Genomic DNA, 22913 nt, shown 5'->3' with positions numbered 1-22913 from the left:
TTCCAATCCTGCTCTCTGCTATGGCCTGGGAAAGCAGAAGATGGCCCAAGCCCTTGGGCCCCTGCACCTGCATGGGAGACTTGGAAGAAGCTCCTGGCTCCTGGCTTCGGATCAGCGCAGCTCTGGCCGTTGCAGCCAATTGGGGAGTGAATCAGTGAATAGAAGAAAAAAAAAAAAAAACAGTAGACTTTAAAAAGACTTTAAATAGCCATGGTTAAAATTATAAACTTATTAACCAACACTTGCTTACTCCACACGGTAGTTTAGAAAGCACCTGTAAGATTTTATAAAGCATTTATCCCCTTTAGGACTCAGGGCCTTTCTCATTAAGATAAGCATCATGTCTGATAACAACAAAATATTAGACTTTTGTAACTTTTAGACATTTAAATCAGTAGCATTTTACATTATCATAACTTACAATTTAGCAACACTTCACATCGTGACATTTAATTTTCTTTTTATAAAATAAAATTTATATTTATATTTTTTATATATTTACTTTAATATATTCCAAATAGTCTTAATAGTTGGTTTCTTCTACAATATGAGATATATATCCTTTGATATTTCCAGGGGCCCAACTGAAATATCAAAGTCCAAAGAATTTGGAACTTTGATTTTTTGAATGCCTGTCAAAGATGCCAAAAAAGTTTAAAATATCTGTTAAACAGGACCCCTTAACATGACGACATAACATAGACCAGATTTGATCACTGTTATAAGGTGATCACTCAAATGCTGTAGAATAAGTATATATTTAAGGGGCCAGCGCCGTGGCTCACTTGGTTGATCCTCCGCCTGCGGCGTCGGCATCCCATATGGACTCCGGGTTCTAGTCCCGGTTGCTCCTCTTCCAGTCCGGCTCTCTGCTTGGCCCGGGAGGGCGGTGGAGGATGGCCCAGGTGCTTGGGCTCCTGCACCCGCATGGTAAACCGGGAAGAGGCACCTCGCTCCTGGCTTCAGATGGGCATAGGGCCAGCCGTAGCGGCCATTTGGGGAGTGGACCAATGGTGGGAGGACCTTTCTCTCTGTCTCTCTCTCTCTCACTGTCTGTAACTCTACCTGTCAAATAAAAAAAAAAAAAAAAGAATAATTATATATCTAAACAATGTAACTCTTAAAACTCAGCTGTTTTTAAACAATCAGAATTTAAACACCGACATTAAGAGAACACAGATTACTTCAACAGAACACAAAATCTCTGTCTCTTTGGTCATCCCAAAAATTGGAAGGAAATAAAACCTTAAATATAAGAGTGAGCACACAAGCCGGCGCTGCGGCTCAGTAGGCTAATCCTCCGCCTTGTGGCACCGGCGCACTGGGTTCTAGTCCCGGTTGGGGCACCGGATTCTGTCCCGGTTGCCCCTCTTCCAGGCCAGCTCTCTGCTGTGGCCAGGGAGTGCAGTGGAGGATGGCCCAAGTGCTTGGGCCCTGCACCCCATGGGAGACCAGGAGAATCACCTGGCTCCTGCCTTCGGATAGACGCGGTGCGCTGGCCGCGGCAGCCATCGGAGGGTGAACCAACGGCAAAGGAAGACCTTTCTCTCTGTCTCTCTCTCTCACTGTCCACTCTGCCTGTCAAAAAAAAAAAAAAAAAAAAAAGAGCACATGGGAATCATATCTCATAACTTGGAACAATTTTAACAGAGTCAGAAGTAGGAAAGAGAAAAGAGCTTACTGGAGCTGGCTAGAAAACTGACAGTCACCTATTAAAAACTATTAAAAGGAGATGCTCAGATTTCAAAATCAGAGATTTAAAACTGTTAAAATATTCCTATTGATTTCCTTTTTGAAATAACCCTTTAAAAATCTCTAGATTAAGACAACATTTTCTTTTCTTTTTTTTTTTTTAAGATTTATTTATTTATTTGAAAGGCAGAGTTACAGAGAGGCAGAGGCAGGGCACACAAAGAGAGGCGCACTGGCCCCAGACAACATTTTCTACATAAGATAACACTTCAGATTTCAGCTTTAATTACATTTAAGCAGTGTTGAACTATTTTTCACAGGCAGTTTATGAAAGCATATTTGTTAACAAAGCCAAATAGTTTTTCCATAGAGTATAAGTGCTAAGAGTACCAACATTTACACTTAGAAACATTTATTTCACTTACCTTTGCCCAATTTATGTTTAGCAATTACACCTAGATGACTTAAGATGCTGATATTTTATCATACTTTATCTGAATTAAGGTCAAAATTACATTTATATGGAGTTCAACTCCTGCTTGTAAAACTCTAGCTGGAAATCAGTGACATAAGCCAGAGATTGCAAAATACACCTTAGGGCCTATAATAAGCAGTGATTACCCATTTCTATCTCATCCACATCTGTTAAACCAAGTCACAAAGCAAGTTTGGCAAGTTACAAGGCAATTTTTTTAAGTCAGTGATCTTCCTAGATTCAAAAGAAATTCCTTTAAGCCCAGTGTCTAGGTACTGTTGAACCAAATTCTCATGCATGAGATTTACTAGACATCTCTAGATTTTAGTTTATTTGAATTTAGTTTTCTTTTTACCCAAAAACCCCACTTTAGGCCAATAGTGCCCGTCAACAGTGAACTACTTGGGACTGTCTCTGAAACAAACATGAGTTCAGGCATCTGCAAGACAGTCCCAGGGGTCAGCACTATGGCGTAATGGGTAAGGCCGCTGGCTCCTGCGGCGCTGGCATCCCATGTGGGCGGCAGTTAACGTCCCTGCTGTCCCTGCTGCCCCACCTCTGATCCAGCTCTCTGCTATGGCTTGGGAAAGCAGTAGAAGATGGCCCAAGTCCTTGGGCCCCTGTACCCGCGTGGGAGACATGGAAGAAGCTCCTGACTCCTGGCTTCAGATCAGCCCAGCTCAGGCCGTTCCAGCCATTTGGGGAGTGAACCAGTGGATGGAAGACCTCTCTCTCTCTCTGCCTCTCTGTAACTAGGTCTCTCAAATAAATAAATCTTAAAAAAAAAAAAAAAAAAAAAAAAAAAAAAAAAGAGCTCTCCTCCACCTATTAACCTGTCCGACTCCTCACGCCACTCACACTAGGACTGGCGGCTCTGACGTGCCCTGGAAGCCTTCATGTTACAGGAGCGTTTGTAAGATTTTGATTTCCTGGCCTTAGACAGAAGTGACAGTTGACAAAGAGCACTGAAAATTTAGGCTGTTCTCCACACAGGTGTGTTGGTATCTGGACTAATGTAGCCTCCTCTGCTGACCTAAAAATGTTCTCCACCAAGCATCTAACTCTTCTGCCATCACAGCCTGTTTTCCACATGATGTCATCTCCATGGTCATGAAGTCTTTAACCAGACATTATTCAAGGAAGCAAGGCAAAGTGCAGGGGGAACGAGCAAATATCAGTTGTCACGATGACATATTTAAGGAGTTGGCTCCCGAGGACCTTCAAAGCCTGAGTGCTGGAGCTTTTTCTTTAGCATTACCATTACAATCAACCCCAAATGTGTTAAGGGCAAAGGGAAACCCAAAGAAGGAAGTTAACTGAATTCTCAGGCACACGCTTAGCCACCTACTCTCCCTCCCCCATCCTCGGCAGCCACACTTAATTAGCCTAAAGCGGACGACCCAATCCTCTTCGCCCCAACTACTGTCAGCGGCTCAGGTCCCGCCCCTCCTCCGCACCAAGCCAATGGTGGAGCCCCAGGCGAGTCCCCTGAGAGGGGGCGGGATCAAGTTCCGGGCAGTGGGCGGGTCCTCGCTGAGGACCCCGGGCTGGGCGCCGCCGCCGGTTCGTCTACCCTTTCCCTCAGCCGCCTCCTTTCAACCTTGTCCACCGTCGGCGCGGCCTCTGGTGCAGCAGCTGCGGCTCCCGTACCTGCCGCAGCGCTCTCCCCATCTTCCCTCCCCACCAGATCCCGGAGTTCACCTGCCATGGCTTTACTCACTGCGGCCGCCCGGCTCTTGGGAGCCAAGGTGAGCAAGCAGGGAGGGAGCACGGCGTCCCAGGGTGGGGCTGAGGCGGCCGCAGGCCCTCGGGCGCCGGGGTCTCCCGCCCACACCCTTGCGCACCCCTGCGCGCCTTAAAGGGACCTTGGCCTTGGCTGGCCGCCGGTCCTGCGTAGAGCTCCCAGGGCCATGTGCTGCGCTGCCCTTCGGGCTCCCGGGGGTGAGGTGAACGCCGTGCGCCCCGGCCTGCAGTGTCAGGCGAGTGAGGAGGCCCGACTCTGCTGTCAACTTCGCGTGGCTGAGGGGAGAGGGAGCCGCCACTAGAGAACAGAGATGTGCTTCCACTGGAGTTAGGGGAAGAATCTTTTCGGAGGTGGGGGTCGGTGTGAGCAGATTCGTCCGCTCGGTCCCGGGGTCGGAGCAGGGCCAATGGCCGATTTTGGCTTCTGGTTAGTAGGGAGGGCGTTGTCAGGTCCCGAGCTACCCGTTTCTGTTTCTTCAGCACAATCACTTAAGCCTTCAGTGACCACGCCGTGGCCGTGCCGTGTCGGCCAGAGGAGTGGGACCCTCAGGTCCTCTTTGTCCTTGGGACTCTGGAACTTACTCTTAATATATAGGAGGAGCCTGGGCAGGGTGGAGCACTCCTATAAAACCTGCTTGATTTCTCACATGATAGGAGAAAGAACCAGAAAGGTTGTTGCACCGAACAGCAAGCCAGTTAATGAAGATACTCGGCCAGGGCTCGGAATGCCAAGGTCACATGACCAACCCTACTACTTGCCCGCCCAGGTTTTGCAGTTGAACTTCATGCAGCCTGCTGTACCCAGGAGAACTTTCTCTTTCTTTAGGGACCTTTACTTAACATTTGGGTCACAGAAATAAGAACTGTTCCGGATAATGGTGCTGCAAGTTAAAATTGCCAGCATTTTTTGGCTCCGGGTAACAGGGCTCTTTAAACGGAAACTGCTGTGCTGAGGAGTCTTGGCTCTCTGATCAAACCGGGACCTTCCCACAGGTGACCTTGACTTGTGGGCAGAGTTTGCACTTTCGGCTGCGGGCGTTTTAAAGCCTTGGGCACCTGGAGGGAAGGGAGAGCCTTAGAATGGTTTTGGTTTGCTGTGTGTTGTCTTGCAGAGCTGGCAGAGGTAAAGTGAAGCTCCTAGGGTTTACCTTAGGGTTCTTCCAGGCACTCAGTGGCAAGGTAGAGTCTGATCATTCGAAAGATACTTGTCTCGCTTGGCTGTTGCTTCTCCTGAGGCCAGGGAACAGTGTAAGAAAACCTCTTGGGAAGTGAAGCAAGTTCTAGATAGCATTTGGGCAGAATAGGGGACGCTAAAATTAGCTCATTCCAGAGCTCTTAACCTACACCAGAGTGTCTAAACACTACAGTGGATTTGAATTTGAGAAAGCCGTTGGATTTACTTTTTGAATGCATTTTGTCTTTTAAGCCTGTTGGGAAGCTCAGAGAGCGTTTGAGATGACAGAGCTACACAGTTGTGGCTGTCATTGTTTACTTTATAGATGGACCTGAGGATCCCAGAAACCCGTAAATTGGAAACTATTAAAAAGATTTTGACCCTTAAAATTAGCAAAGCCCTAGAAGCTTAGGAGTGGAAATTTCTTGAAAACTGAGTGATGTGATCAGGATACTGAGAAGCCTTTCAGCTTGTCAGCATTGCTAGCACCTGCTTGAGCTTTCTAGATTAGCCTGCAGCTTAATTGGTAGCTGTAATTGGTAATACATTTTACTTGTGAGTAGTCTCCTAATCTGGGAGAACTGATCACTACCACTTTGATTTTCAAGGTCGGCTATAGTTTCATTTTTAACCTTGCTAGGAGACAAAAGTGCTAGTCATTGTTCTATTTGTCCACCCTACCCATTGTTGGGTAATTCATATGAACACCTGAGTTGGAGAGATAGCCAAATCGGAGCCTTGAGATTATTTGTCTTGCTTATTCAAGTGATTTAATATTAAGGAGTCACCTTAGTATTAGCTATGGGTGCCTCAGCTTTATGACTTAAAAAAGGTCTTTTCGCAGATAATCTGGGTTTCGATTTGGGCTGGGAACTGGAGAATAGGGCACCAGTTTGCTTCTCTGAACTCTTGAAGTCAACATGTTTAGTCAATCCTGACTGAAAGCGAGTTACTTTTGTACTCCTGAGATTTGCTCCTCCACACTAGGATATTTGAAACTTTGAGGGAATCAACCAAAAAATGTTTTTAGGTTATGCCTAGACATTTTCAAGATAGTGAATACAAGTGGTTCCTTTTCAGTGCACTTAATACCCTTGCAAAAATTTTTTTTTTTTTTTGACAGGCAGAGTTAGAGAAAAAGGTCTCCCTTCCTTTGGTTCACCCCCCAGATGGCCACCACGGCTGGCATGCTGCGCCAATCCGAAGCCAGGAGCCAGGTGCTTCCTCCTGGTCTCCCATGCAGGTGCAGGGCCCAAGCACTTGGGCCATCCTCCACTGCCTTCCCGGGGCACAGCAGAGAGCTGGACTGGAAGAGGACCAACCGGGACAGAATCTGGCGCCCCAACTGGGACTAGAACCTGGGGTGCCAGCGCCGCAGGCGGAGGATTAGCCAAGTGAGCTGCGGCACCCCTGCAAATTTTTTTTTTTTTTTGACAGAGTGGACAGTGAGAGAGACAGAGAAAAAGGTCTTCCTTTTGCCGTTGGTTCATCCTCCAATGGCCAACGCACCGCGCTGATCCGATGGCAGGAGCCAGGTGCATATCCTGGTCTCCCATGGGGTGCAGGGCCCAAGCACTTGGGCCATCTTCCACTGCACTCCCTGGCCACAGCAGAGAGCTGGCCTGGAAGAGGGGCAACCAGGACAGAATCCGGCGCCCCGACCGGGACTAGAACCCGGTGTGCCGGCGCCGCAAGGCGAAGGATTAGCCTATTGAGCCGCGGTGCCGGCCCCCCTGCAAATTTTTAACAAGTATTTAAGTCCTAGTATTAAATTGGATTCAGCAAGACTGAGCAGGTTTTTTCCTATGAGATGTTCAGATAGACTCACAGCCCAGAATTTCAAAGACTAGGGCTCAGATCTCTGTGCCCTTACTTTATCAGCCTACGCAAAGTAATGGTGATTCCTTGATGATTACTAGAAGGGCCAGAGACTGGGGGGAAGCGGGAAGAGCTTGCTGTGTGCCGGTGATGGGATGATTCATTGCATTTGTTATTAGTGGTTTTTAGATAGTAGCAGATAAGTGGATGCCTGGGCACAGGGTGGCAGTTAGGACAGTATGGTGGGCAGTGGAGAAATAAACAGAATAAAAGGAGGGCTGACGGTCTTAGAATCCAAGCTGGGTAGTAGACCGGAAACTGGACTCGGTGTGTATCAGAAAAGTCACAGTAACTCCATCTGCTCTGTGTGTCAGTGCTTTCTAGAGTAGGATGTGAAATTTAAAACAGTAGTGAAGCAACTTTAACAATAGCTCTTTGTTAGCATCTTTTAATGTTTTTTACCTGTCCTTGTATTTCTTTGCGCATGCTGTCATTTTATTTTATTTTTAATTTATTTGAAAGGCAGAGTTAGCAAGAGAGGGAGAAACAGAGAAAGAGCTTCCATCTTCTGGTTCACTCCCCAAATGGCCCCAATGGCTGAGGTTAGCCAGGCCAAAGTCAGGAGCTTGGAACTCTGGCTCTCCCACAGGGGTGCAGGGGTCCAAGCACTTGGGCTATCTTCAGCTGCTTTCCCAGGTGCATTAGCAGGAGCTGGATCAGAAGTGGAGCAGCTGAGCCTCCTCAGGTGGCTGCTTAACCCTGTGCTCCACAACGCCAACCCCTTATGCTGCTATTTAAAGATTTATTTATTTGAGGTGGGGGGGGAGAAAGCTTCCATCTGCTGGTTCACTCCCCAGATGATTGCAACAGCCAGCAATGGGGCAGGCCGAAGCCAGGTACTTTCAGGTTTCACACATTGGTGCAGGGGCTCAAACACTTGGGCCATCATCAACTGCTTTCCCAGGCCATTAGCAGGGAGGTGGATTGAAAGTGGAGTGACCGAGGCTGGCGCCACAGCTCAATAGGCTAATCCCCCGCCTTGCGGCGCTGGCACACCGGGTTCTAGTCCCAGTCGGGGTGCCAGATTCTGTCCCGGTTGCCCCTCTTCCAGGCCAGCTCTCTGCTGTGGCCAGGGAGTGCAGTGGAGGATGGCCCAAGTGCTTGGGCCCTGCACCTGCATGGGAGACCAGGAGAAGCACCTGGCTTCTGGCTTCGGATCTGCGCGGTGCGCTGGCCGTGGCGGCCATTGGAAGGTGAACCAACGGCAAAAGGAAGACCTCTCTCTCTCTCCACTCTGTCTGTCCCAAAAAAAAAAAAAAAAAAAAAAAAAAAAAAAAAAATCAGCTTCAAAAATAACTGTCTCAGGGGCTAGTCTTTGGCCCCACTTTGCTGCTGGCAACCCATAGTGGAGCTCCATTTTGAGTCCCAACTACTCTGCTTCCTATCCAGATTTCTACTAATGCCCCCACCACACATGTGGGAGATCAGTGTGAAGTTCCTGTCGTCAGCCTCATCCAGACCTACTGTTGTGACCATTTGGGGAGTGAACCAGCAGATAGACGTTTTCTGTCATTCTGCTTTTCAAATATATTTTTTTTTGGACAGGCAGAGTTAGAAAGGTCTGTCCTTTTCTGTTGGTTCACCCCTCAAAAGGCTGCTACAGCCGGTGTGCTGCGCCGATCCGAAGCCAGGAGCTTCTCCTGGTCTCCCAGGCGGGTGCAGGGTCCAAGCACTTGGGCCATCCTCCACTGCCTTCTGGGCCACAGCAGAGAGCTGAACTGAAAGAGGAGTAATATAAATCTTTTTTTTTTTTTTTTTTTGACAGGCAGAGTGGACAGTGAGAGAGAGAGACAGAGAGGAAGGTCTTCCTTTGCCGTTGGTTCACCCTCCAGTGGCTGCCACGGCCAGCGCACTGCGCTGATCCGAAGGCAGGAGCCAGGTACTTATCCTGGTTTCCCATGGGGTGCAGGGCCCAAGTACTTGGGCCATCCTCCACTTCACTTCCCTGGCCACAGCGGAGAGCTGGCCTGGAAGAGGGGCAACGGGGACAGAATCCGGCACCCCGACTGGGACAAGAACCTGGTGTGCCAGCGCCGCAAGGCGGAGGATTAGCCTAGTGAGCCGTGGCGCCGGCTCAAATAAATCTTAAGAAAAAAAAAAAAAACTGCTTGCTATGGGCATTTGGCCAAATTGTTAAGATACCATGTCTCATATCTGTTTAATGCTCACTCTAGCTCCTGACTCCCAATTTCCTGCTAAAGCAGACACTGGTAGGCTCTGGCCCTGGCCCAACCTTGGCCTTCCAAGGTATTTGAGGAATGAACCAACGGATGGGAGCTTTGTCTCTCAGTTTTTTTTTTTTAAGGTTAACTGCCCTAGCGGGCACCATGGCTCACTAGGCTAATCCTCCACCTGTGGCGCCGGCACCCCAGGTTCTAGTCCCGGTTGGGGCGCCAGAATCTGTCCCGGTTGGTCCTCTTCCAGTCCAGCTCTTGCCGTGGCCCAGGAAGGCAGTGGAGGATGGCCCAAGTGCTTAGGCCCTGGCCCTGCACCTGCATGGGAGACCAGGAGGAAGCACCTGGCTCCTCAGGAGGCTTCGGATTGGCGCAGTGCGCCGGCCGTGGCAGCCATTTTGGGGGTGAACCAACGGAAGGAAGACCTTTCTCTCTGTCTCTCTCTCTCTCTCGCTGTCTAACTCTGCCTGTCGGAAAAAAAAAAGTTAACTGCCCTAAGCAGTAATGTTTTAGTCAGGTTTCTCTAGAATTTTCTTCCTCGACACCCCCCCCCCACTTTTTTTTTTTTTTTTTTTTTTTTTGACAGGCAGAGTGGACAGTGAGAGAGAGAGACAGAGAGAAAGGTCTTCCTTTGCCATTGGTTCACCCGCCAATGGCCGCCACGGCCGGCGCGCTGCGGCCAGCGCACCGCGCTGATCCGATGGCAGGAGCCAGGTACTTATCCTGGTCTCCCATGGGGTGCAGGGCCCAAGCACCTGGGCCATCCTCCAGTGCACTCCCTGGCCACAGCAGAGAGCTGGCCTGGAAGAGGGGCAACCAGGACAGAATCCGGCGCCCAGACCGGGACTAGAACCTGGTGTGCCGGCGCCGCAAGGCGGAGGATTAGCCTAGTGAGCCGCGGCGCCGGCCCACACTTTTTTTAATACCTTGGGAAAAGTTTCATGTAAATCCTTGGAGAAGCAAGCAATCCTTGGAGCCAAAACATGTAAGAACTAAGACATGTGAAAGAATGGTTTTTGATTACAGAGAACTGAAGTTTCTGATCCTTTACACTTTAATCCACTAGTGTATGCATAAAAGTAGGTGTTTAATAAATAGTTGTTTAGTTAGAGAGTGGTAAGAGTTTCTGTTGAAAGGAAAATTTAGGATTTGAGTTTTTTCTGAACTTCAAGTAATATCTTGTGGTCTTCCCCATTGAATGAATCAGTGTACCTTGAGCAAAGAGACGTTGGAAAATGATAGGTAAAACTATTTTCTTTCCTTTTTTTTTTCTTTTTTAAAGATTATTTGTTTGAAAGAGTAACAGATCTTCTATTCACTGGTTCACTCCCTAAACAGCCTCAGTGAGCTTAGAATTCCATCCTGGTCTCCCATGTGGGTGGCAGGGGCCCAAGCACTTGAGCCATCTGCCACTGCATTCCCAAGCACATTAGCAGGGAGCTGGATGGTAAGTGAAACAGCTGGGACTCAGATCGGTGCCAGTTTGGGATGCCAGCATCACAGGCAGCAGCTTAACCAGCTGTGCCACAAGGCTGTCCCCTGTTAGGTAAAAGTATTAAGAAAACTCCTATGAGTATGAGATGGATCAGAGCATGAAATCTGAAGACTGCTCTGTTAAGGCTATTAAGTGCCCTGACTGAATAGTGTAGGCCAACTTCCAGTGTGTCACCATGTGGAACGCAGAGGTTAAATGGCTTTAGTTTTCTGACCTGGTTCTGAAGAGAGAAGAGCCTTTGTTAATGTAAATTGTCCTTTTGCATTGGAAACCTCTGTAATATAACATACTTCCTACTGATTATTAGTTCATTGTGTGTTGGCTGAGCTACTGCTGCTGGCTTGGCAAGCTCCAGTCATTTGTTGACAAAGGACCAGGGCCTATTAAAAATCATGAGCATCTCTCTCAAGGTTTCAATATTGTTGCTCCTAGGTATATGGCAAGGACATGGTCTAGATGTGCCTAGGGTGCAGAATCAAAGAACATTTATTTGCTCCCCTGTAAAGATGGTAGATGTGGCCTGATGGTAATAGGCTAAGAGGAGTAACAGGGAATCAACTGCATTATTGAGTAAATGGTTATCCAATAAGATTATTTTGTTCGCAGAATTTGGGGAAAAGAGGAGTAATTGTTGGATACTTGGTAAGTGATTTGGGCAACACCTTCTTCCAGGAATACTCTTCATTATTATAGGCAAGTCTTTGACAGCATTTCCTGGGTGTACTAATTAATGTTTTTTTCCTTTCTGGCCCTTTAAGATAAAAGTTCTTTTTATTTATTTATTTATTTATTTTTAAGATTTATTTTAAAGAGGAAGAGAGAGAGAGATCCACTGCAGTTGTCAAAACTGGGCCAGACTGAAATCAGGAGTCAGGAAACTCAAAAGTGGGTCTCCCACATGGGTGATAGGGTTCCACGTACTTGGGCCATCTTCTGCCTTCCAGGGTGCATTAGCAGAGAGTTGGATCAGGAGAAGAGCAGCCAGGACTTGAACCAGTGCTCCAGTATGGGATCTGGTGTCACAGGCAATGGCTTAACCTGCTGCTTCATAATGCCGGCACCAAAGGTTCTTTGAATTTTTATAATTTTCCATCGCAGCACATTTGAGAGCTGCAGTTCACTTTTGTCAATAATAGCAAACTCACTAGAGGAATTCTTATGAGGAATGGCAACATGTAAGGTATGCAGACCCTCTTAGTAATTCTGATACCCCCACTCCCACCCTATAGAGAATCCTGGTTGTCAGACTTTGTAAACCAGGCCCTTGTTTGTTGTTTATGTTTTGGTTTGCCTTTAAGATTTATTTTTATTTATTATTTTTTTATTTTTTTATTTATTTTTTATTTTTTGACAGGCAGAGTGGATAGTGAGAGAGAGAGACAGAGAGAAAGGTCTTCCTTTTGCCGTTGGTTCACCCTCCAATGGCCGCCGCGGCCAGCGCGCTGCGGCCGGCGCACCGCGCTGATCTGATGGCAGGAGCCAGGAGCCAGGTGCTTTTCCTGGTCTCCCATGGGGTGCAGGGCCCAAGCACTTGGGCCATCCTCCACTGCACTCCCTGGCAACAGCAGAGAGCTGGCCTGGAAGAGGGGCAACCAGGACAGAATCCGGCGCCCCAACCGGGACTAGAACCCGGTGTGCCAGCGCCGCTAGGCGGAGGATTAGCCTAGTGAGCTGCGGCGCCGGCCTATTTTTATTTATTTAAAAGGCAGAGTTGGGGAGGGGAGAAGAGAGATCTTCCATCTGCTGGTTCACTCCCAAAATGTCCAGGGCTGGGCCAGGCAGAAGCCAGGAGATTTTTTTTTTTTTTTTGATAAGTAGAGTTATAGACAGAGAAAGAGAAAGGTCTTCCTTCCGTTGGTTCACCCCCAAAATGGCTGCCACAGCCGGAGCTACGGCGATCCGAAGCCAAGAGCTAGGTGCTTCTTCCTGGTCTCCTATGTGGGTGTAGGGGCCCAAGCACTTGGGCCATCCTCCACTGCCTTCCTGGGCCACAGCAGAGAGCTGGCCTGGAAGAGGAGCAACTGGGACTAGAACCTGGCGTCCATATGGGATGCCAGCGCTGCAGGCGGAGGATTAACCAAGTGAGCCATGGTGCTGGCCCCTGCCAGGAGTTTCTGATGGGTCTCCTATGTGGGTGGTGGGACCCAAGCACTGGGGCCATCTGCTGCTGCTTTCCCAGGCATATTAGCAGGGAACTGGATTGGAAATGGAGCAGCTTGGACACACATGCTCCATCTGGGATTCCAGCATTGCAGGCTGTGGCTTAACCCGTTGTGTCACAATGCTGGCCTCTTTTGAAACAACTCCATCTCTCCCTATTGAGATTACTGTCTGATTCACCTGCCAGCTGCTGTTTCAGTAAGTGGCATGGGACCAGACGCCCAGCTGCCACACCTCCAGGGTTAGGGGAGGAGCTGGGAGGTGGAAGTTCAAGTGTGAATCAGAGCTTTGTAATCTGCCTGTTCCATCAGTGAGTATATCCTGAATGTACTGTACAGAGCTATTAAGCAGCTTGAAGTATATAGCGTTGTGTGCAACAGTCCTCAAGTATCTCCTGTCTAGATTTATTTGCTGTGCTGGTGGAGGTTAGGGTAAATTTGTTTCCTCTTTCAGATCTCACGTCTCAGTCAGGAGGCGCTTAGATAGGAAACTAGAATTTTGTTAAGATTTATTTATTCACATGAAAGGCAGAGTTACACAGAGGGAGCAGCAGAAAAGAAAGGTCTTCCATCTGCTGGTTCACTCCCCAAATGACCGTGATGGTTGAAGCTGGGCCAGTCTGAAGGCAGGGGCCAAGAGCTTTTTCCAAGTCTCCCATGGGGGTGCAGGGGCCCAAGGACTTTGGCCATCTTCTACTGCTTCCCCAGGCGCATTATCAGGGAGCTCAGTCGGAAGTGGAGCAGCCGGGTCTCAAACTGGCACCCATATAGGATGCTGGTGCTGCAGGTGGCAGCTTAACCCACTGAGCCATAGTGCCAGCCCCATAAGAAACAAATATTTGTTGAACTTGGCAATATACAAGCCGCTGTACTAGGTGCTTTCGTGGGAATTATTTCATTTTCTTTACTTGGCCACTCTGAAATTAGCCTTTTTTTTTTTTTTTTTTTTTTTTTTATTTGAAAGAGTTAAGAGAGGTCTTCCATCCACTGGTTCACTCCTTAAATGGCTGCAATAGCCAAAGCTGAGCTGATCCAAAGCCAGGAGCTTCTTCCTGTTCTTCTATGTGGGTCCACAGGGGCCCAAGGACTTGGGCCATCCTCTACTGCTTTCCCAGGCCATAGCAGAGAGCTGGATCGGAAGTGGAGCAGCCGGGACTTGAACCAGCGCCCATATGGGATGCTGGTATTTCAGACAGTGGCTTTACCTGCTACGCCACAGCACTGGTCCCAAGGTAGTTACTGTTATTGTTCCCATTCTACAGATAAGGAAATTGAAGCGCAGGAAAATTAAGTGGTTTTGTCTGTGATTGCACAGCCAGTAAGTGACAGAGAAGCATAGAAATATACTAGCTTTATTCTGTTACCACATAGGCAATCTAGCATTCATTGCTTTGTAAATCGGAGACCTAAGAAGTGTTGCTGATAGACTAAGATCAGCTCTGGTTAGGTTACTAACCCGAAGCTGTCTACAAAGAAAATTAAGATTTTTACTGAGAGAGACTGATGTTGTGGCACAGTGGGTTAGGTTGCTGCTTGTGATATCGGCATCACATGTAGAATGTCAGTTCAAGTAGCAGCTGCTCTGTTTGCTCCCTGCCCATGCCACTCACATGAAAGATCTGGATGGAGTTCATAGCTCCTGGCTTCGGGTTGGCCCATCCCACTATTGTGCCCATCTGGGGAGTGAACCAACAAATGGAACATTTCTCTCTCTTTTTCTTTCTGCCACTCTGATTTTCAAATAAAAAGATGATGAAGGATGATATTTTCAACGGTTCCGGCTGTTGCAGCCTTTTGGGGAGTAAAACAGAGGATTGGGGGCCAGTGCTGTGGCGTAGCAGGTTAACGCCCTGGCCTGAAGTAGAGGATGGCCCAAGTCCTTGGGCTTCTGCACCCATGTGGGAGACCTGGAAGAAACTCCAGGCTCCTGGCTTTGGATGGGCACAGCTCCGGCTGTTGAGGTCAGTTGGGGAGTGAACCCTCTGATGGAAGATACCTCCCTCCCTCCCCCTCTCTCTCCCCTTCCCCCTCCTCCCCTCCCCTCCCCCCTCCTCTCCTCCTTCCTCCCTCCACCTCCCCCACCTCCCCCCTCCCCTCCCCCTTCCTCCCCTCCTCCCCTCCCCCTCCCTTTCCCTCCTCCCCTCCCCCTCCCCCTTTCCCTCTCCTTCCCCTTCCCCCCTCCGCCTCTCCCTCTGCCTCTCCTCTCTGTAACTCTGACTTTTTTTTTTTTTTTTTTTTTTTTTTTTTTTGGACAAGCAGTTAGAAAGGTCTTCCTTCCCGTTGGTTTACCCCCAGAATGGCCGGTGTGCTGTGGCTGGCACACCGCGGCAGTCCGAAGCCTGGAGCCAGGTGCTTCCTCCTGGTCTCCCATGCTGGTGCAGGGCCCAAGCACTTGGGCCTTCCCGGGCCACAGCAAAGAGCTGGACTGGAAGAGGAGCAACCGGGACTAGAACCCGGGGTGCCGGCGCCACAGGCAGAGGATTAGCCTAGTGAGCCACGGCGCTGGCCAACTCTGACTTTCAAATAAAAAAATCTTAAAAAAAAAAAAGGATGGAAGACCTCTCTGTCTCTGCCTTTGTGTGACTCTCTGCCTTTCAAATAAATAAATCTTTAAAAAAAATAATAAATGAAGAGGGACAGGCACCCCAGCCTGCAGTGCCGGCATCCCATGTTGGCACTGGTTCAAGTCCTGACTGCTCCACTTCTTTTTTTTTTTTGACAGGCAGAGTGGACAGTGAGAGAGACAGAGAGAAAGGTCTTCCTTTGCCGTTGGTTCACCCTCCAATGGCCGCTGCGGCCGGCGCACCGCGCTGATCCGATGGCAGGAGCCAGGAGCCAGGTGCTTTTCCTGGTCTCCCATGGGGTGCAGGGCCCAAGCACCTGGGCCATCCTCCACTGCACTCCCTGGCCACAGCAGAGGGCTGGCCTGGAAGAGGGGCAACCGGGACAGAATCCGGCACCCCGACTGGGACTAGAACCCGGTGTGCCGGCGCCGCTAGGCGGAGGATTAGCCTAGTGAGCCGCGGCGCCGGCCTGTGACTGCTCCACTTCTATCCAGCTCCCTGCTAATGTACCTGGGAAAGCAGTGGAGGATGGCCCAAGTGCTTGGGCCCCTGCACCAATGTGGGAGACCTGGAAGAAGCTCCTGGCTTCTGCCTGGCCCAGCCCTGGACATAATGGCCATTTGGGGAGTGAACCAGCAGATAGAAGACCTCTCCGTCTCTCTACCTCTTTCTGTAACTCTGCCTTTCAAACAAAATAAGTTTTTTTAAAGGGGGCGGGGGGATGGCTCTGTGTGCAGTGAGTTAACACCCTGACTGAAGCGCGGCATCCTATAGGCGCCGGTTCGAGACCCTGCTGTCCCACTTCCAATCCAGCTCTCTGCTATGGCCTGGGAAAGCAGTAGAAGATGGCCCAAGTCTTTGGGCCCCTGCACCTGCGTGGGAGACCAGGAAGAAGCTCCTGGCTTCAGATTGGCACAGCTCTGGCTGTTGCAGCCTATTGGGGTCTCATTCACATATTTTCCTTTGTCCATTGTTTGGTGACTAGTAGGAAAAGGGGGAGTTGTTCCATTAATATTGAATTCATCGTCCCATTAACCCCATGTAGATTTAGTGGGCTTGAACTATTTGAGTTGCCCACTTGCTCAAAATGGTCCTTAGCACGCTAGGGAGACTGGTTAGGAAGTTGATAAAAGGAGTTAAGGACAGCCTGGTTAAAAGGTTGACTGCTGCATCCACTGATAGACCTTGAACAATTTGCTGCTGTTCTTTTGGTTTGCACTGGGATGCCAAAGAAAAATCCCTGCGCTTTCTGTCTGTCTGTGTGGCAGCCCAGATTGAATTGGGGAATACATTTGTTTAAAAAAAAAAAAGTTGACTCTGCTTTAGGAACACATTAGCTTGCTTTGCACTGTTTGGCTTTGGATTGGTACCTTTTTTTTTTTTTTTTTTAAGTTATTTATTTGAAAGGCGAAGTGACAGAGAAATCTTCCATCTGCTGGTTTAGTGCCCAAATACCTGCAACATCAAGCTGAATCCAGGAGCTGGGAATTCCATCTTGGTCTCCTAAGTAGGTGATAGGGACCCAAGTATTAGGGCCTGATGCATTGGCAGGAGCTAGACTGGAAGCAGGGCAAGACTTAATCCCAGGCACTGTAGTATGGAGTGTGGTTGTCCCAAGCCACAGCTTAACCTGCTGTGCCACAGCGCTCTCCCTGGGTTGATTTATTGTATTGTATTTTATTTTTAAGATTTATTTATTTTATTTGAAAGTCAGTTACAGTTAATCCACCGTCTACAGTGCTGACATTCCATATGGGTGCTGGTTCGAGTCCCAATTCAGCTCCCTGATAATCCACTTGGGAAAGCAGTGGAAGATGACCCAAGTGCTTGGGTCCCTATACCCACATGGGAGACCTAGAAGAAACTCTTGGTTTTGGCCTGGCCCGGCCCTGGCTGTTGTGACCATTTGGAGTGAACCAGCAGATGGAAGCTATCTGTCTATCTGTCTCTCTCTGCCTCTGCTTTCTCTGTAACTCTGACTTTCAAGAAAGTAAGTCAGTTACAGAGAGAAGGGAAGAGAGGGAGATCCATCTTTCAACTGCTGGTTCACTCTCCACTTGGCCACAATAGCCAGGGCTGGGCCAAGCTTAAGCCCTGAGCCAGGGACTTCATCAGGGTTTCCCACATGGGTGGAAGGGGCCCAAGTATTTGGGTCATCTTCTGCTGTTTTTCCTAGACCATTAGCAAGGAGCTAGATGGAAGTGGAGCAGCTGGGACACGAACCAATGACCATATGGGACACTGGCATCATGGGCGGCGGCTTTACATCACGGGCCCCAGATAGATTTTTGTTTTAAGAAAGAAGGCAGTTGGGTGACTAGACTTGTGGCTTTTTGTTTGTTTTTCATTTTATTTGAAAGAATTACAGAGAGGGGTAGAGACAGAGAGAAAGGTCTTCCATCTGCTGGTTCACTTGGGCCATCTTCCACTGCTTTCCCAGGCCACAGCAGAGAGCTGGATTGGAAGTGGAGCAGCTGGGTCCAGAATTGGTGCCCATATGGGATGTCAGCGCTGCACAGGGCCCTCTGAATACATTTTTAAAAGGATAAAAATTCCTTTTAGGGGCCGACTCTATGACATAGTGGATTATGCCACCATCTGCAGCACCAGCATACCATTTGGGTGCTGATTCAACTCCCAGCTGCTCCACTTGTGATCCAGCTCCCTGCTAATGCACCTGAGAGGGCAACCAAAAATGGCCCAAGTGCTTGAGCCCCTCCCACCCATGTGAGAGACCTGGAAGAAGCTCCTGGCTCTGATCTGACTCAGCTAATACTCATTCTGGCCATTTGGGGCATTGAATCATTGGAAGATATCTCTCTCTTTGCCTCGTCTCTCCTTTTTCTGTAGCTCTGCCTTTCAAATAAAATAAATAAATCTTATCAAAAAATTCAATGCAGAGGAAAAGAACAGATTGCTGTAGCATACTCTCTGTCTCTGTCTCTGTCAATGTATTTGAAACAGTTAGATCTTCCATGAGCTGGGTCAGTGAATGGCCACAGCTGGGCCAGGACCAAGCCAAGAGCCAGGAGATTCATGCAAGTCACCTATGTGAATGGCAAGGGCCAAAGTGCTTGGGCCATCATTCACTGCTTTCTCAGGTACATTAGCAGCAAACTGGATCAGAAATGGAGTAACTGGGACTTGATCTTTCGCTCAGAAGGAATATCAGTGCCACAGGTTGCAGCTTAACCTACTATACCACATTGCTGGTTCCTTGACTAATTTTGTTTTCAAAATAAGCCGGTGCATGGCCGGCACTGCGGCTCACTAGGCTAATCCTCCACCTACAGCGCTGACACCACAGGTTCTAGTCCAGTAGGGGCGCCGGATTCTGTCCTGGTTGCTCCTCTTCCAGGCCAGCTCTCTGCTGTAGCCCTGGAAGGCAGTGGAGGATGGCCCAAGTGCTTGGGCCCTGCACCCGCATGGGAGACCAGGAGGAAGCACCTGGCTCGTGGCTTCGGATCGATGTGGTGCGCCGGCCGTAGTGGCCATTTGTGGAGTGAACCAACGGAAGGAAGACCTTTCTCTCTCTCTCTTTCTCACTAACTCTGCCTGTCAAAATAATAATAATAATAAGCTGGTGCAGAAAAGTTAATCTTGTCTAAGGCCTTATTCCTAATTACTAGTCTAAATGGTGTTACCCATTTATCTTTGTAATATCTTTCTGGATAATTTTTTTCCTGAAGTATATCTTTAGAAATTCCTGGAGTGGGACAGGTATTTGGCCTGGTGATGAATCTGGGTAAGGATACCCATATGTCACCTCAGCATGCCTTGGTTTGAGTTCTGCCTCTTGATTTTTTTTTTTTTTTAAGATTTATTTATTTGAAAGAGTTACATAGAGTGAGAAGGAGAGGCAGAGAGAGAAAGGTCTTCCATCCACTGGTTCACTCCCCAGTTGGCCGCAACGGCTGGAGCTGTGCCGATCTGAAGCCAGGAGCTTCTTCTGGGTCTCCCAAGTGGGTGTAGGGGCCCAAGGACTTGGGCCATCTTCTCCTGCTTTCCCAGGCCATAGCAGAGAGCTGGATCGGAAGTGGAGCAGCCGGGCTCAAACTGGTACCCATATGGGATGCAGGCTGTGGATTTACCTGCTACTCCATAGTGCCAGCCCCTCCTCCTGATTCTAATTTCAGCTTCTTGCTAATGAAGGCACTGGAGATGGCAGTGATGCCTCAGGTAATCGGGTTCGTGCTACCCACTGCATTCCCAGTTTCTGGTACCCTTATTTGGCCCTGGCTGATGTGCGCATCTGTGGGAGTAAATCAGTGAACAGGAGCACTCTTATTATCTCCCTGTACGTGCGCACACACTTGGTTTCTCAGATTTTTTTTTTTTTTTTAAATTTTTGACAGGCAGAGTGGACAGTGAGAGAGAGAGACAGAGAGAGAAAGGTCTTCCTTTGCCGTTGGTTCACCCTCCAATGGCCGCCGCTGCAGCCGGCGCACCGCGCTGATCCGATGGCAGGAGCCAGGATCCAGGTGCTTTTCCTGGTCTCCCATGGGGTGCAGGGCCCAAGCACCTGGGCCATCCTCCACTGCACTCCCTGGCCATAGCAGAGAGCTGGCCTGGAAGAGGGGCAACCAGGACAGAATCCGGCGCCCGGACCGGGACTAGAACCCAGTGTGCCGGCGCCGCAAGGTGGAGGATTAGCCTATTGAGCCACGGCACCGGCTCGGTTTCTCAGATTTTAAAATTCCTTCAGTACTAGTGTATAGGTGATAAAACTCTTCATTTTTGTTTATCTGAAAATGTCCTTATTCCATCTCTTTTTTTTTCTCAATCCCCTCCCCCAACACACACATGACTCTAACTTAATTTCTTTTGCAGTGTTTTAGAAAATTTTCCAGTTTTATTGCTGCTGCTGCCGGTTTCTTTGTAGATACACTGTCTTCTGTGTGCTTTTTCTAGGAAACTTAGCAGTACTGTTGTGAAAGACTGCCTTCTGCCTGTAGGCTGTTCCTAGACTGGGGGGTGGAGTGCTGTCAGAAGGCTAGGTACTGGAGTGATTCGCCCGCAGTGTCGCATGATTGGCCAGTTTCCTCAGTTGTTCTCCTTGGTACTGATTAGAACTATTAGATCGGGATGGACACCTGCTCTGGAACCCAGAAGATGGAAAATCATTTGTTTTCAGGGAAGGCTAGTGAAGCTGCAGGTACAAGAAACAAAGTTAAACCTGCTGCTGTCTTTAGCTTTTTTATGTCAAACTGTCCTAGTAGACTAAGGTGGAGAGAAAGAAGCTGAGTTGCCATAACTCCTTGTTAATACAAAGAGCGAGGGGTAAACTACATAAGATTTTGTTTTTTCTTTGCAGAATTCATCCTGTCTTGTTCTTGCTGCCCGACATGCTAGTGCTTCTTCCACGGTAAGATTTTAAAAAGAAGACTTGAGAATTATTAGGGCGGCATGACCCTGGGACAGAAAGTTTGACAGACACCTGGCCTCTCATTATTACCCTGAATATCTCCTAGAAAGATTTATTTATTTATTTTAAAGGCTGAGTGTTACAGAGAGGCAGATAGAGAAATAAGTCTGTTTATTTGAAAGGCAGAGGAACAGAACGGGAAAGATGGAGCTTCCATCCACTGATTCATTCCCCAGGTGACCACAATGTCCAGGGCTGGGCAGGCTGAGCCAGGAGCCAGGAACTCCATTCTGGTCTCCCACATGAGTAGTAGGGACCCAAACACTTGGGCTGTTATCTGCTTTCCCAGGTGCATTAACAAGGAGTTGAATCAGAAGTGGAGTAGCTAATACTCAAACAGCACTCCATAATGGGATGCCAGTGTTGAAAGGGACTGTTTAATTGTCTGTGCCACAATGCTGACCCCCTTTTTAATGGTTTTAAGGGTATAGCTCATTGGCAATAACCTCATTCACATTATTGTGCAGCCATTACCACTATGCCTCCCCAGAACTTTTCCATCTCCCTAAACTCAAGCTCTATACCCATTAAACAGTAACTTCTCATTCCTTCTCTAACGCTTACCTTTACAGAGTAGTTGACCAGACTTCCCTGGCAGATAGAGGGAGCTAAATTCTTCACACATCTGCTATGCAGGAAATCTAATGAACTTTTTGTTTTCCTTTTAGAATTTGAAAGATGTGTTGGCTGACCTGATCCCTAAGGAGCAGGCCAGAATTAAGACCTTCAGGCAGCAACATGGCAAGACAGTGGTGGGCCAAATCACTGTGGACATGGTAAGAATTGTGGGGTCCTGGCCAATAAAAGTAGTTCTGTAATATGCTTCAAGGAAATGTTGTGATTTATGATGTCCTTAAAAATTAGATTGCTCTTTTCTACAAACTTAATGGTTTCATTCACTAATGGAAAGGATAAATTCAATTTGTATTCCTACACACTTCTTTGCATTGGTGATAATACCAGTCATAATTAAACTATAGCCCTTGCTGGCCCTTTTGACCAGCTTTAAGATGACTTTTCCCCAGCCTTAATAGTCGGAGTAGCTCAGATGATGGTTCTTCAGCAGTTGTTAGCTGTTGGTCTCTGTTCCCTTCCCCTGTAATAGATTTCATTCTGTTTACTTTGGTTGGTTAAGATGGAGATGGGGTAGAGGTATTAAGAGTCACAGGAGAAAAAAAAAAATACAGTAAGAAAAGAAAGCAAATAGAGGTAGAAGCATTATAGAAAAATCGTGATTTTTTTTTTCAACTTAAAAATTTCATTTCCAGTGTTAGCAGTCTTCATTGCAAAATTCAGTTCTTTGGTAAGTTAACTCCTCAGAAATATTCCTACCCCAAATGAAGTCTTGAAAGTCAGAAAATCCATTTCCCATCCCAAATCTCATGAAGCAAGCTACATCCTAAATCATCTGACTTGTGGTCACATCTTTTGTGTGTTTTTTATTTTTGTTGTTTTAGATGTATGGTGGCATGAGAGGCATGAAGGGACTGGTATATGAAACATCAGTTCTTGATCCTGATGAGGTAAGACACTGTCATGTCAATCATTGATAATCATTTAATCATTGAGTTCACTAACCATACCAACCAGGTAGTGAAAGTAACCATGTACACCATGGATTGGACCAGTGATGCTAAGAGAACAGAACACAGCACCTTCTTTGATATTTTGGAAGGTAGAGGAGTTTTTTGTTGTTGTTGTTGGTTTGTATGTGTGGTTTTTTTAGTAAGATTTATGATTTTTTTTTTTTTTTTTTTTTTTTGACAGGCAGAGTGGATAGTGAGAGAGAAAGGGAGAAAGATCTTCCTTTGCCGTTGGTTCACCCTCCCCCTCCAATGGCCGCCGCAGCCGGTGCACTGCAGCTGGTGCACTGCGGCCGGCGCACCGCACTGATCCGAAGGCAGGAGCCAGGTGCTTATCCTGGTCTCCCATGGGGTGCAGGGCCCAAGCACTTGGGCCATCCTCCACCGCACTCCCAGGCCACAGCAGAGAGCTGGCCTGGAAGAGAGGCAGCCGGGACAGAATCTGGTGCCCCAACTGGGACTAGAACCCGGGGTGCCGGTGCCACAGGCGGAGGATTAGCCTATTGAGCCATGGCGCCAGCAAGATTTATTATTTTATTTGAGAGGGGGAA

At 48.1% G+C, this 22913-nt stretch overlaps 1 protein-coding gene and 1 non-coding gene across 7 annotated transcripts in view; both read left to right on the top strand.

Moving 5' to 3' along the window:
* Window positions 1-3759: 3759 nt before the first annotated feature.
* Window positions 3760-22913, top strand: part of CS (citrate synthase) — a 32183-nt gene continuing 13029 nt past the window's right edge. Inside the window, exons 1-4 of one of the 6 annotated variants that reach the window (XM_002711075.5) lie at window positions 3760-3915; window positions 20669-20719; window positions 21448-21555; window positions 22237-22302. In XM_002711075.5, coding sequence (XP_002711121.1) covers window positions 3874-3915; window positions 20669-20719; window positions 21448-21555; window positions 22237-22302 — 267 coding nt within the window. In that variant the 5' untranslated portion in view covers window positions 3760-3873. Of the gene's footprint in view, window positions 3916-4017; window positions 4338-4667; window positions 4904-4975; window positions 5090-20668; window positions 20720-21447; window positions 21556-22236; window positions 22303-22913 lie in introns of those variants that run through there. The other 5 variants (XM_089308514.1, XM_070052405.2, XM_089308512.1 and 2 more) reach the window with 5 other exon arrangements.
* On the top strand, window positions 16521-16648 carry LOC127491225 (small nucleolar RNA SNORA31). Its single transcript, XR_007919815.1, has one exon. It is a non-coding gene; the product is annotated as a small nucleolar RNA SNORA31 (small nucleolar RNA).

This window comes from Oryctolagus cuniculus, chromosome 11 (assembly GCF_051225735.1).
Source record: "Oryctolagus cuniculus isolate XC-2025 breed Fujian yellow rabbit chromosome 11, ASM5122573v1, whole genome shotgun sequence".
NCBI lineage: Eukaryota > Metazoa > Chordata > Mammalia > Lagomorpha > Leporidae > Oryctolagus > Oryctolagus cuniculus.
This window is presented reverse-complemented; position numbering and strand designations above follow the sequence as displayed.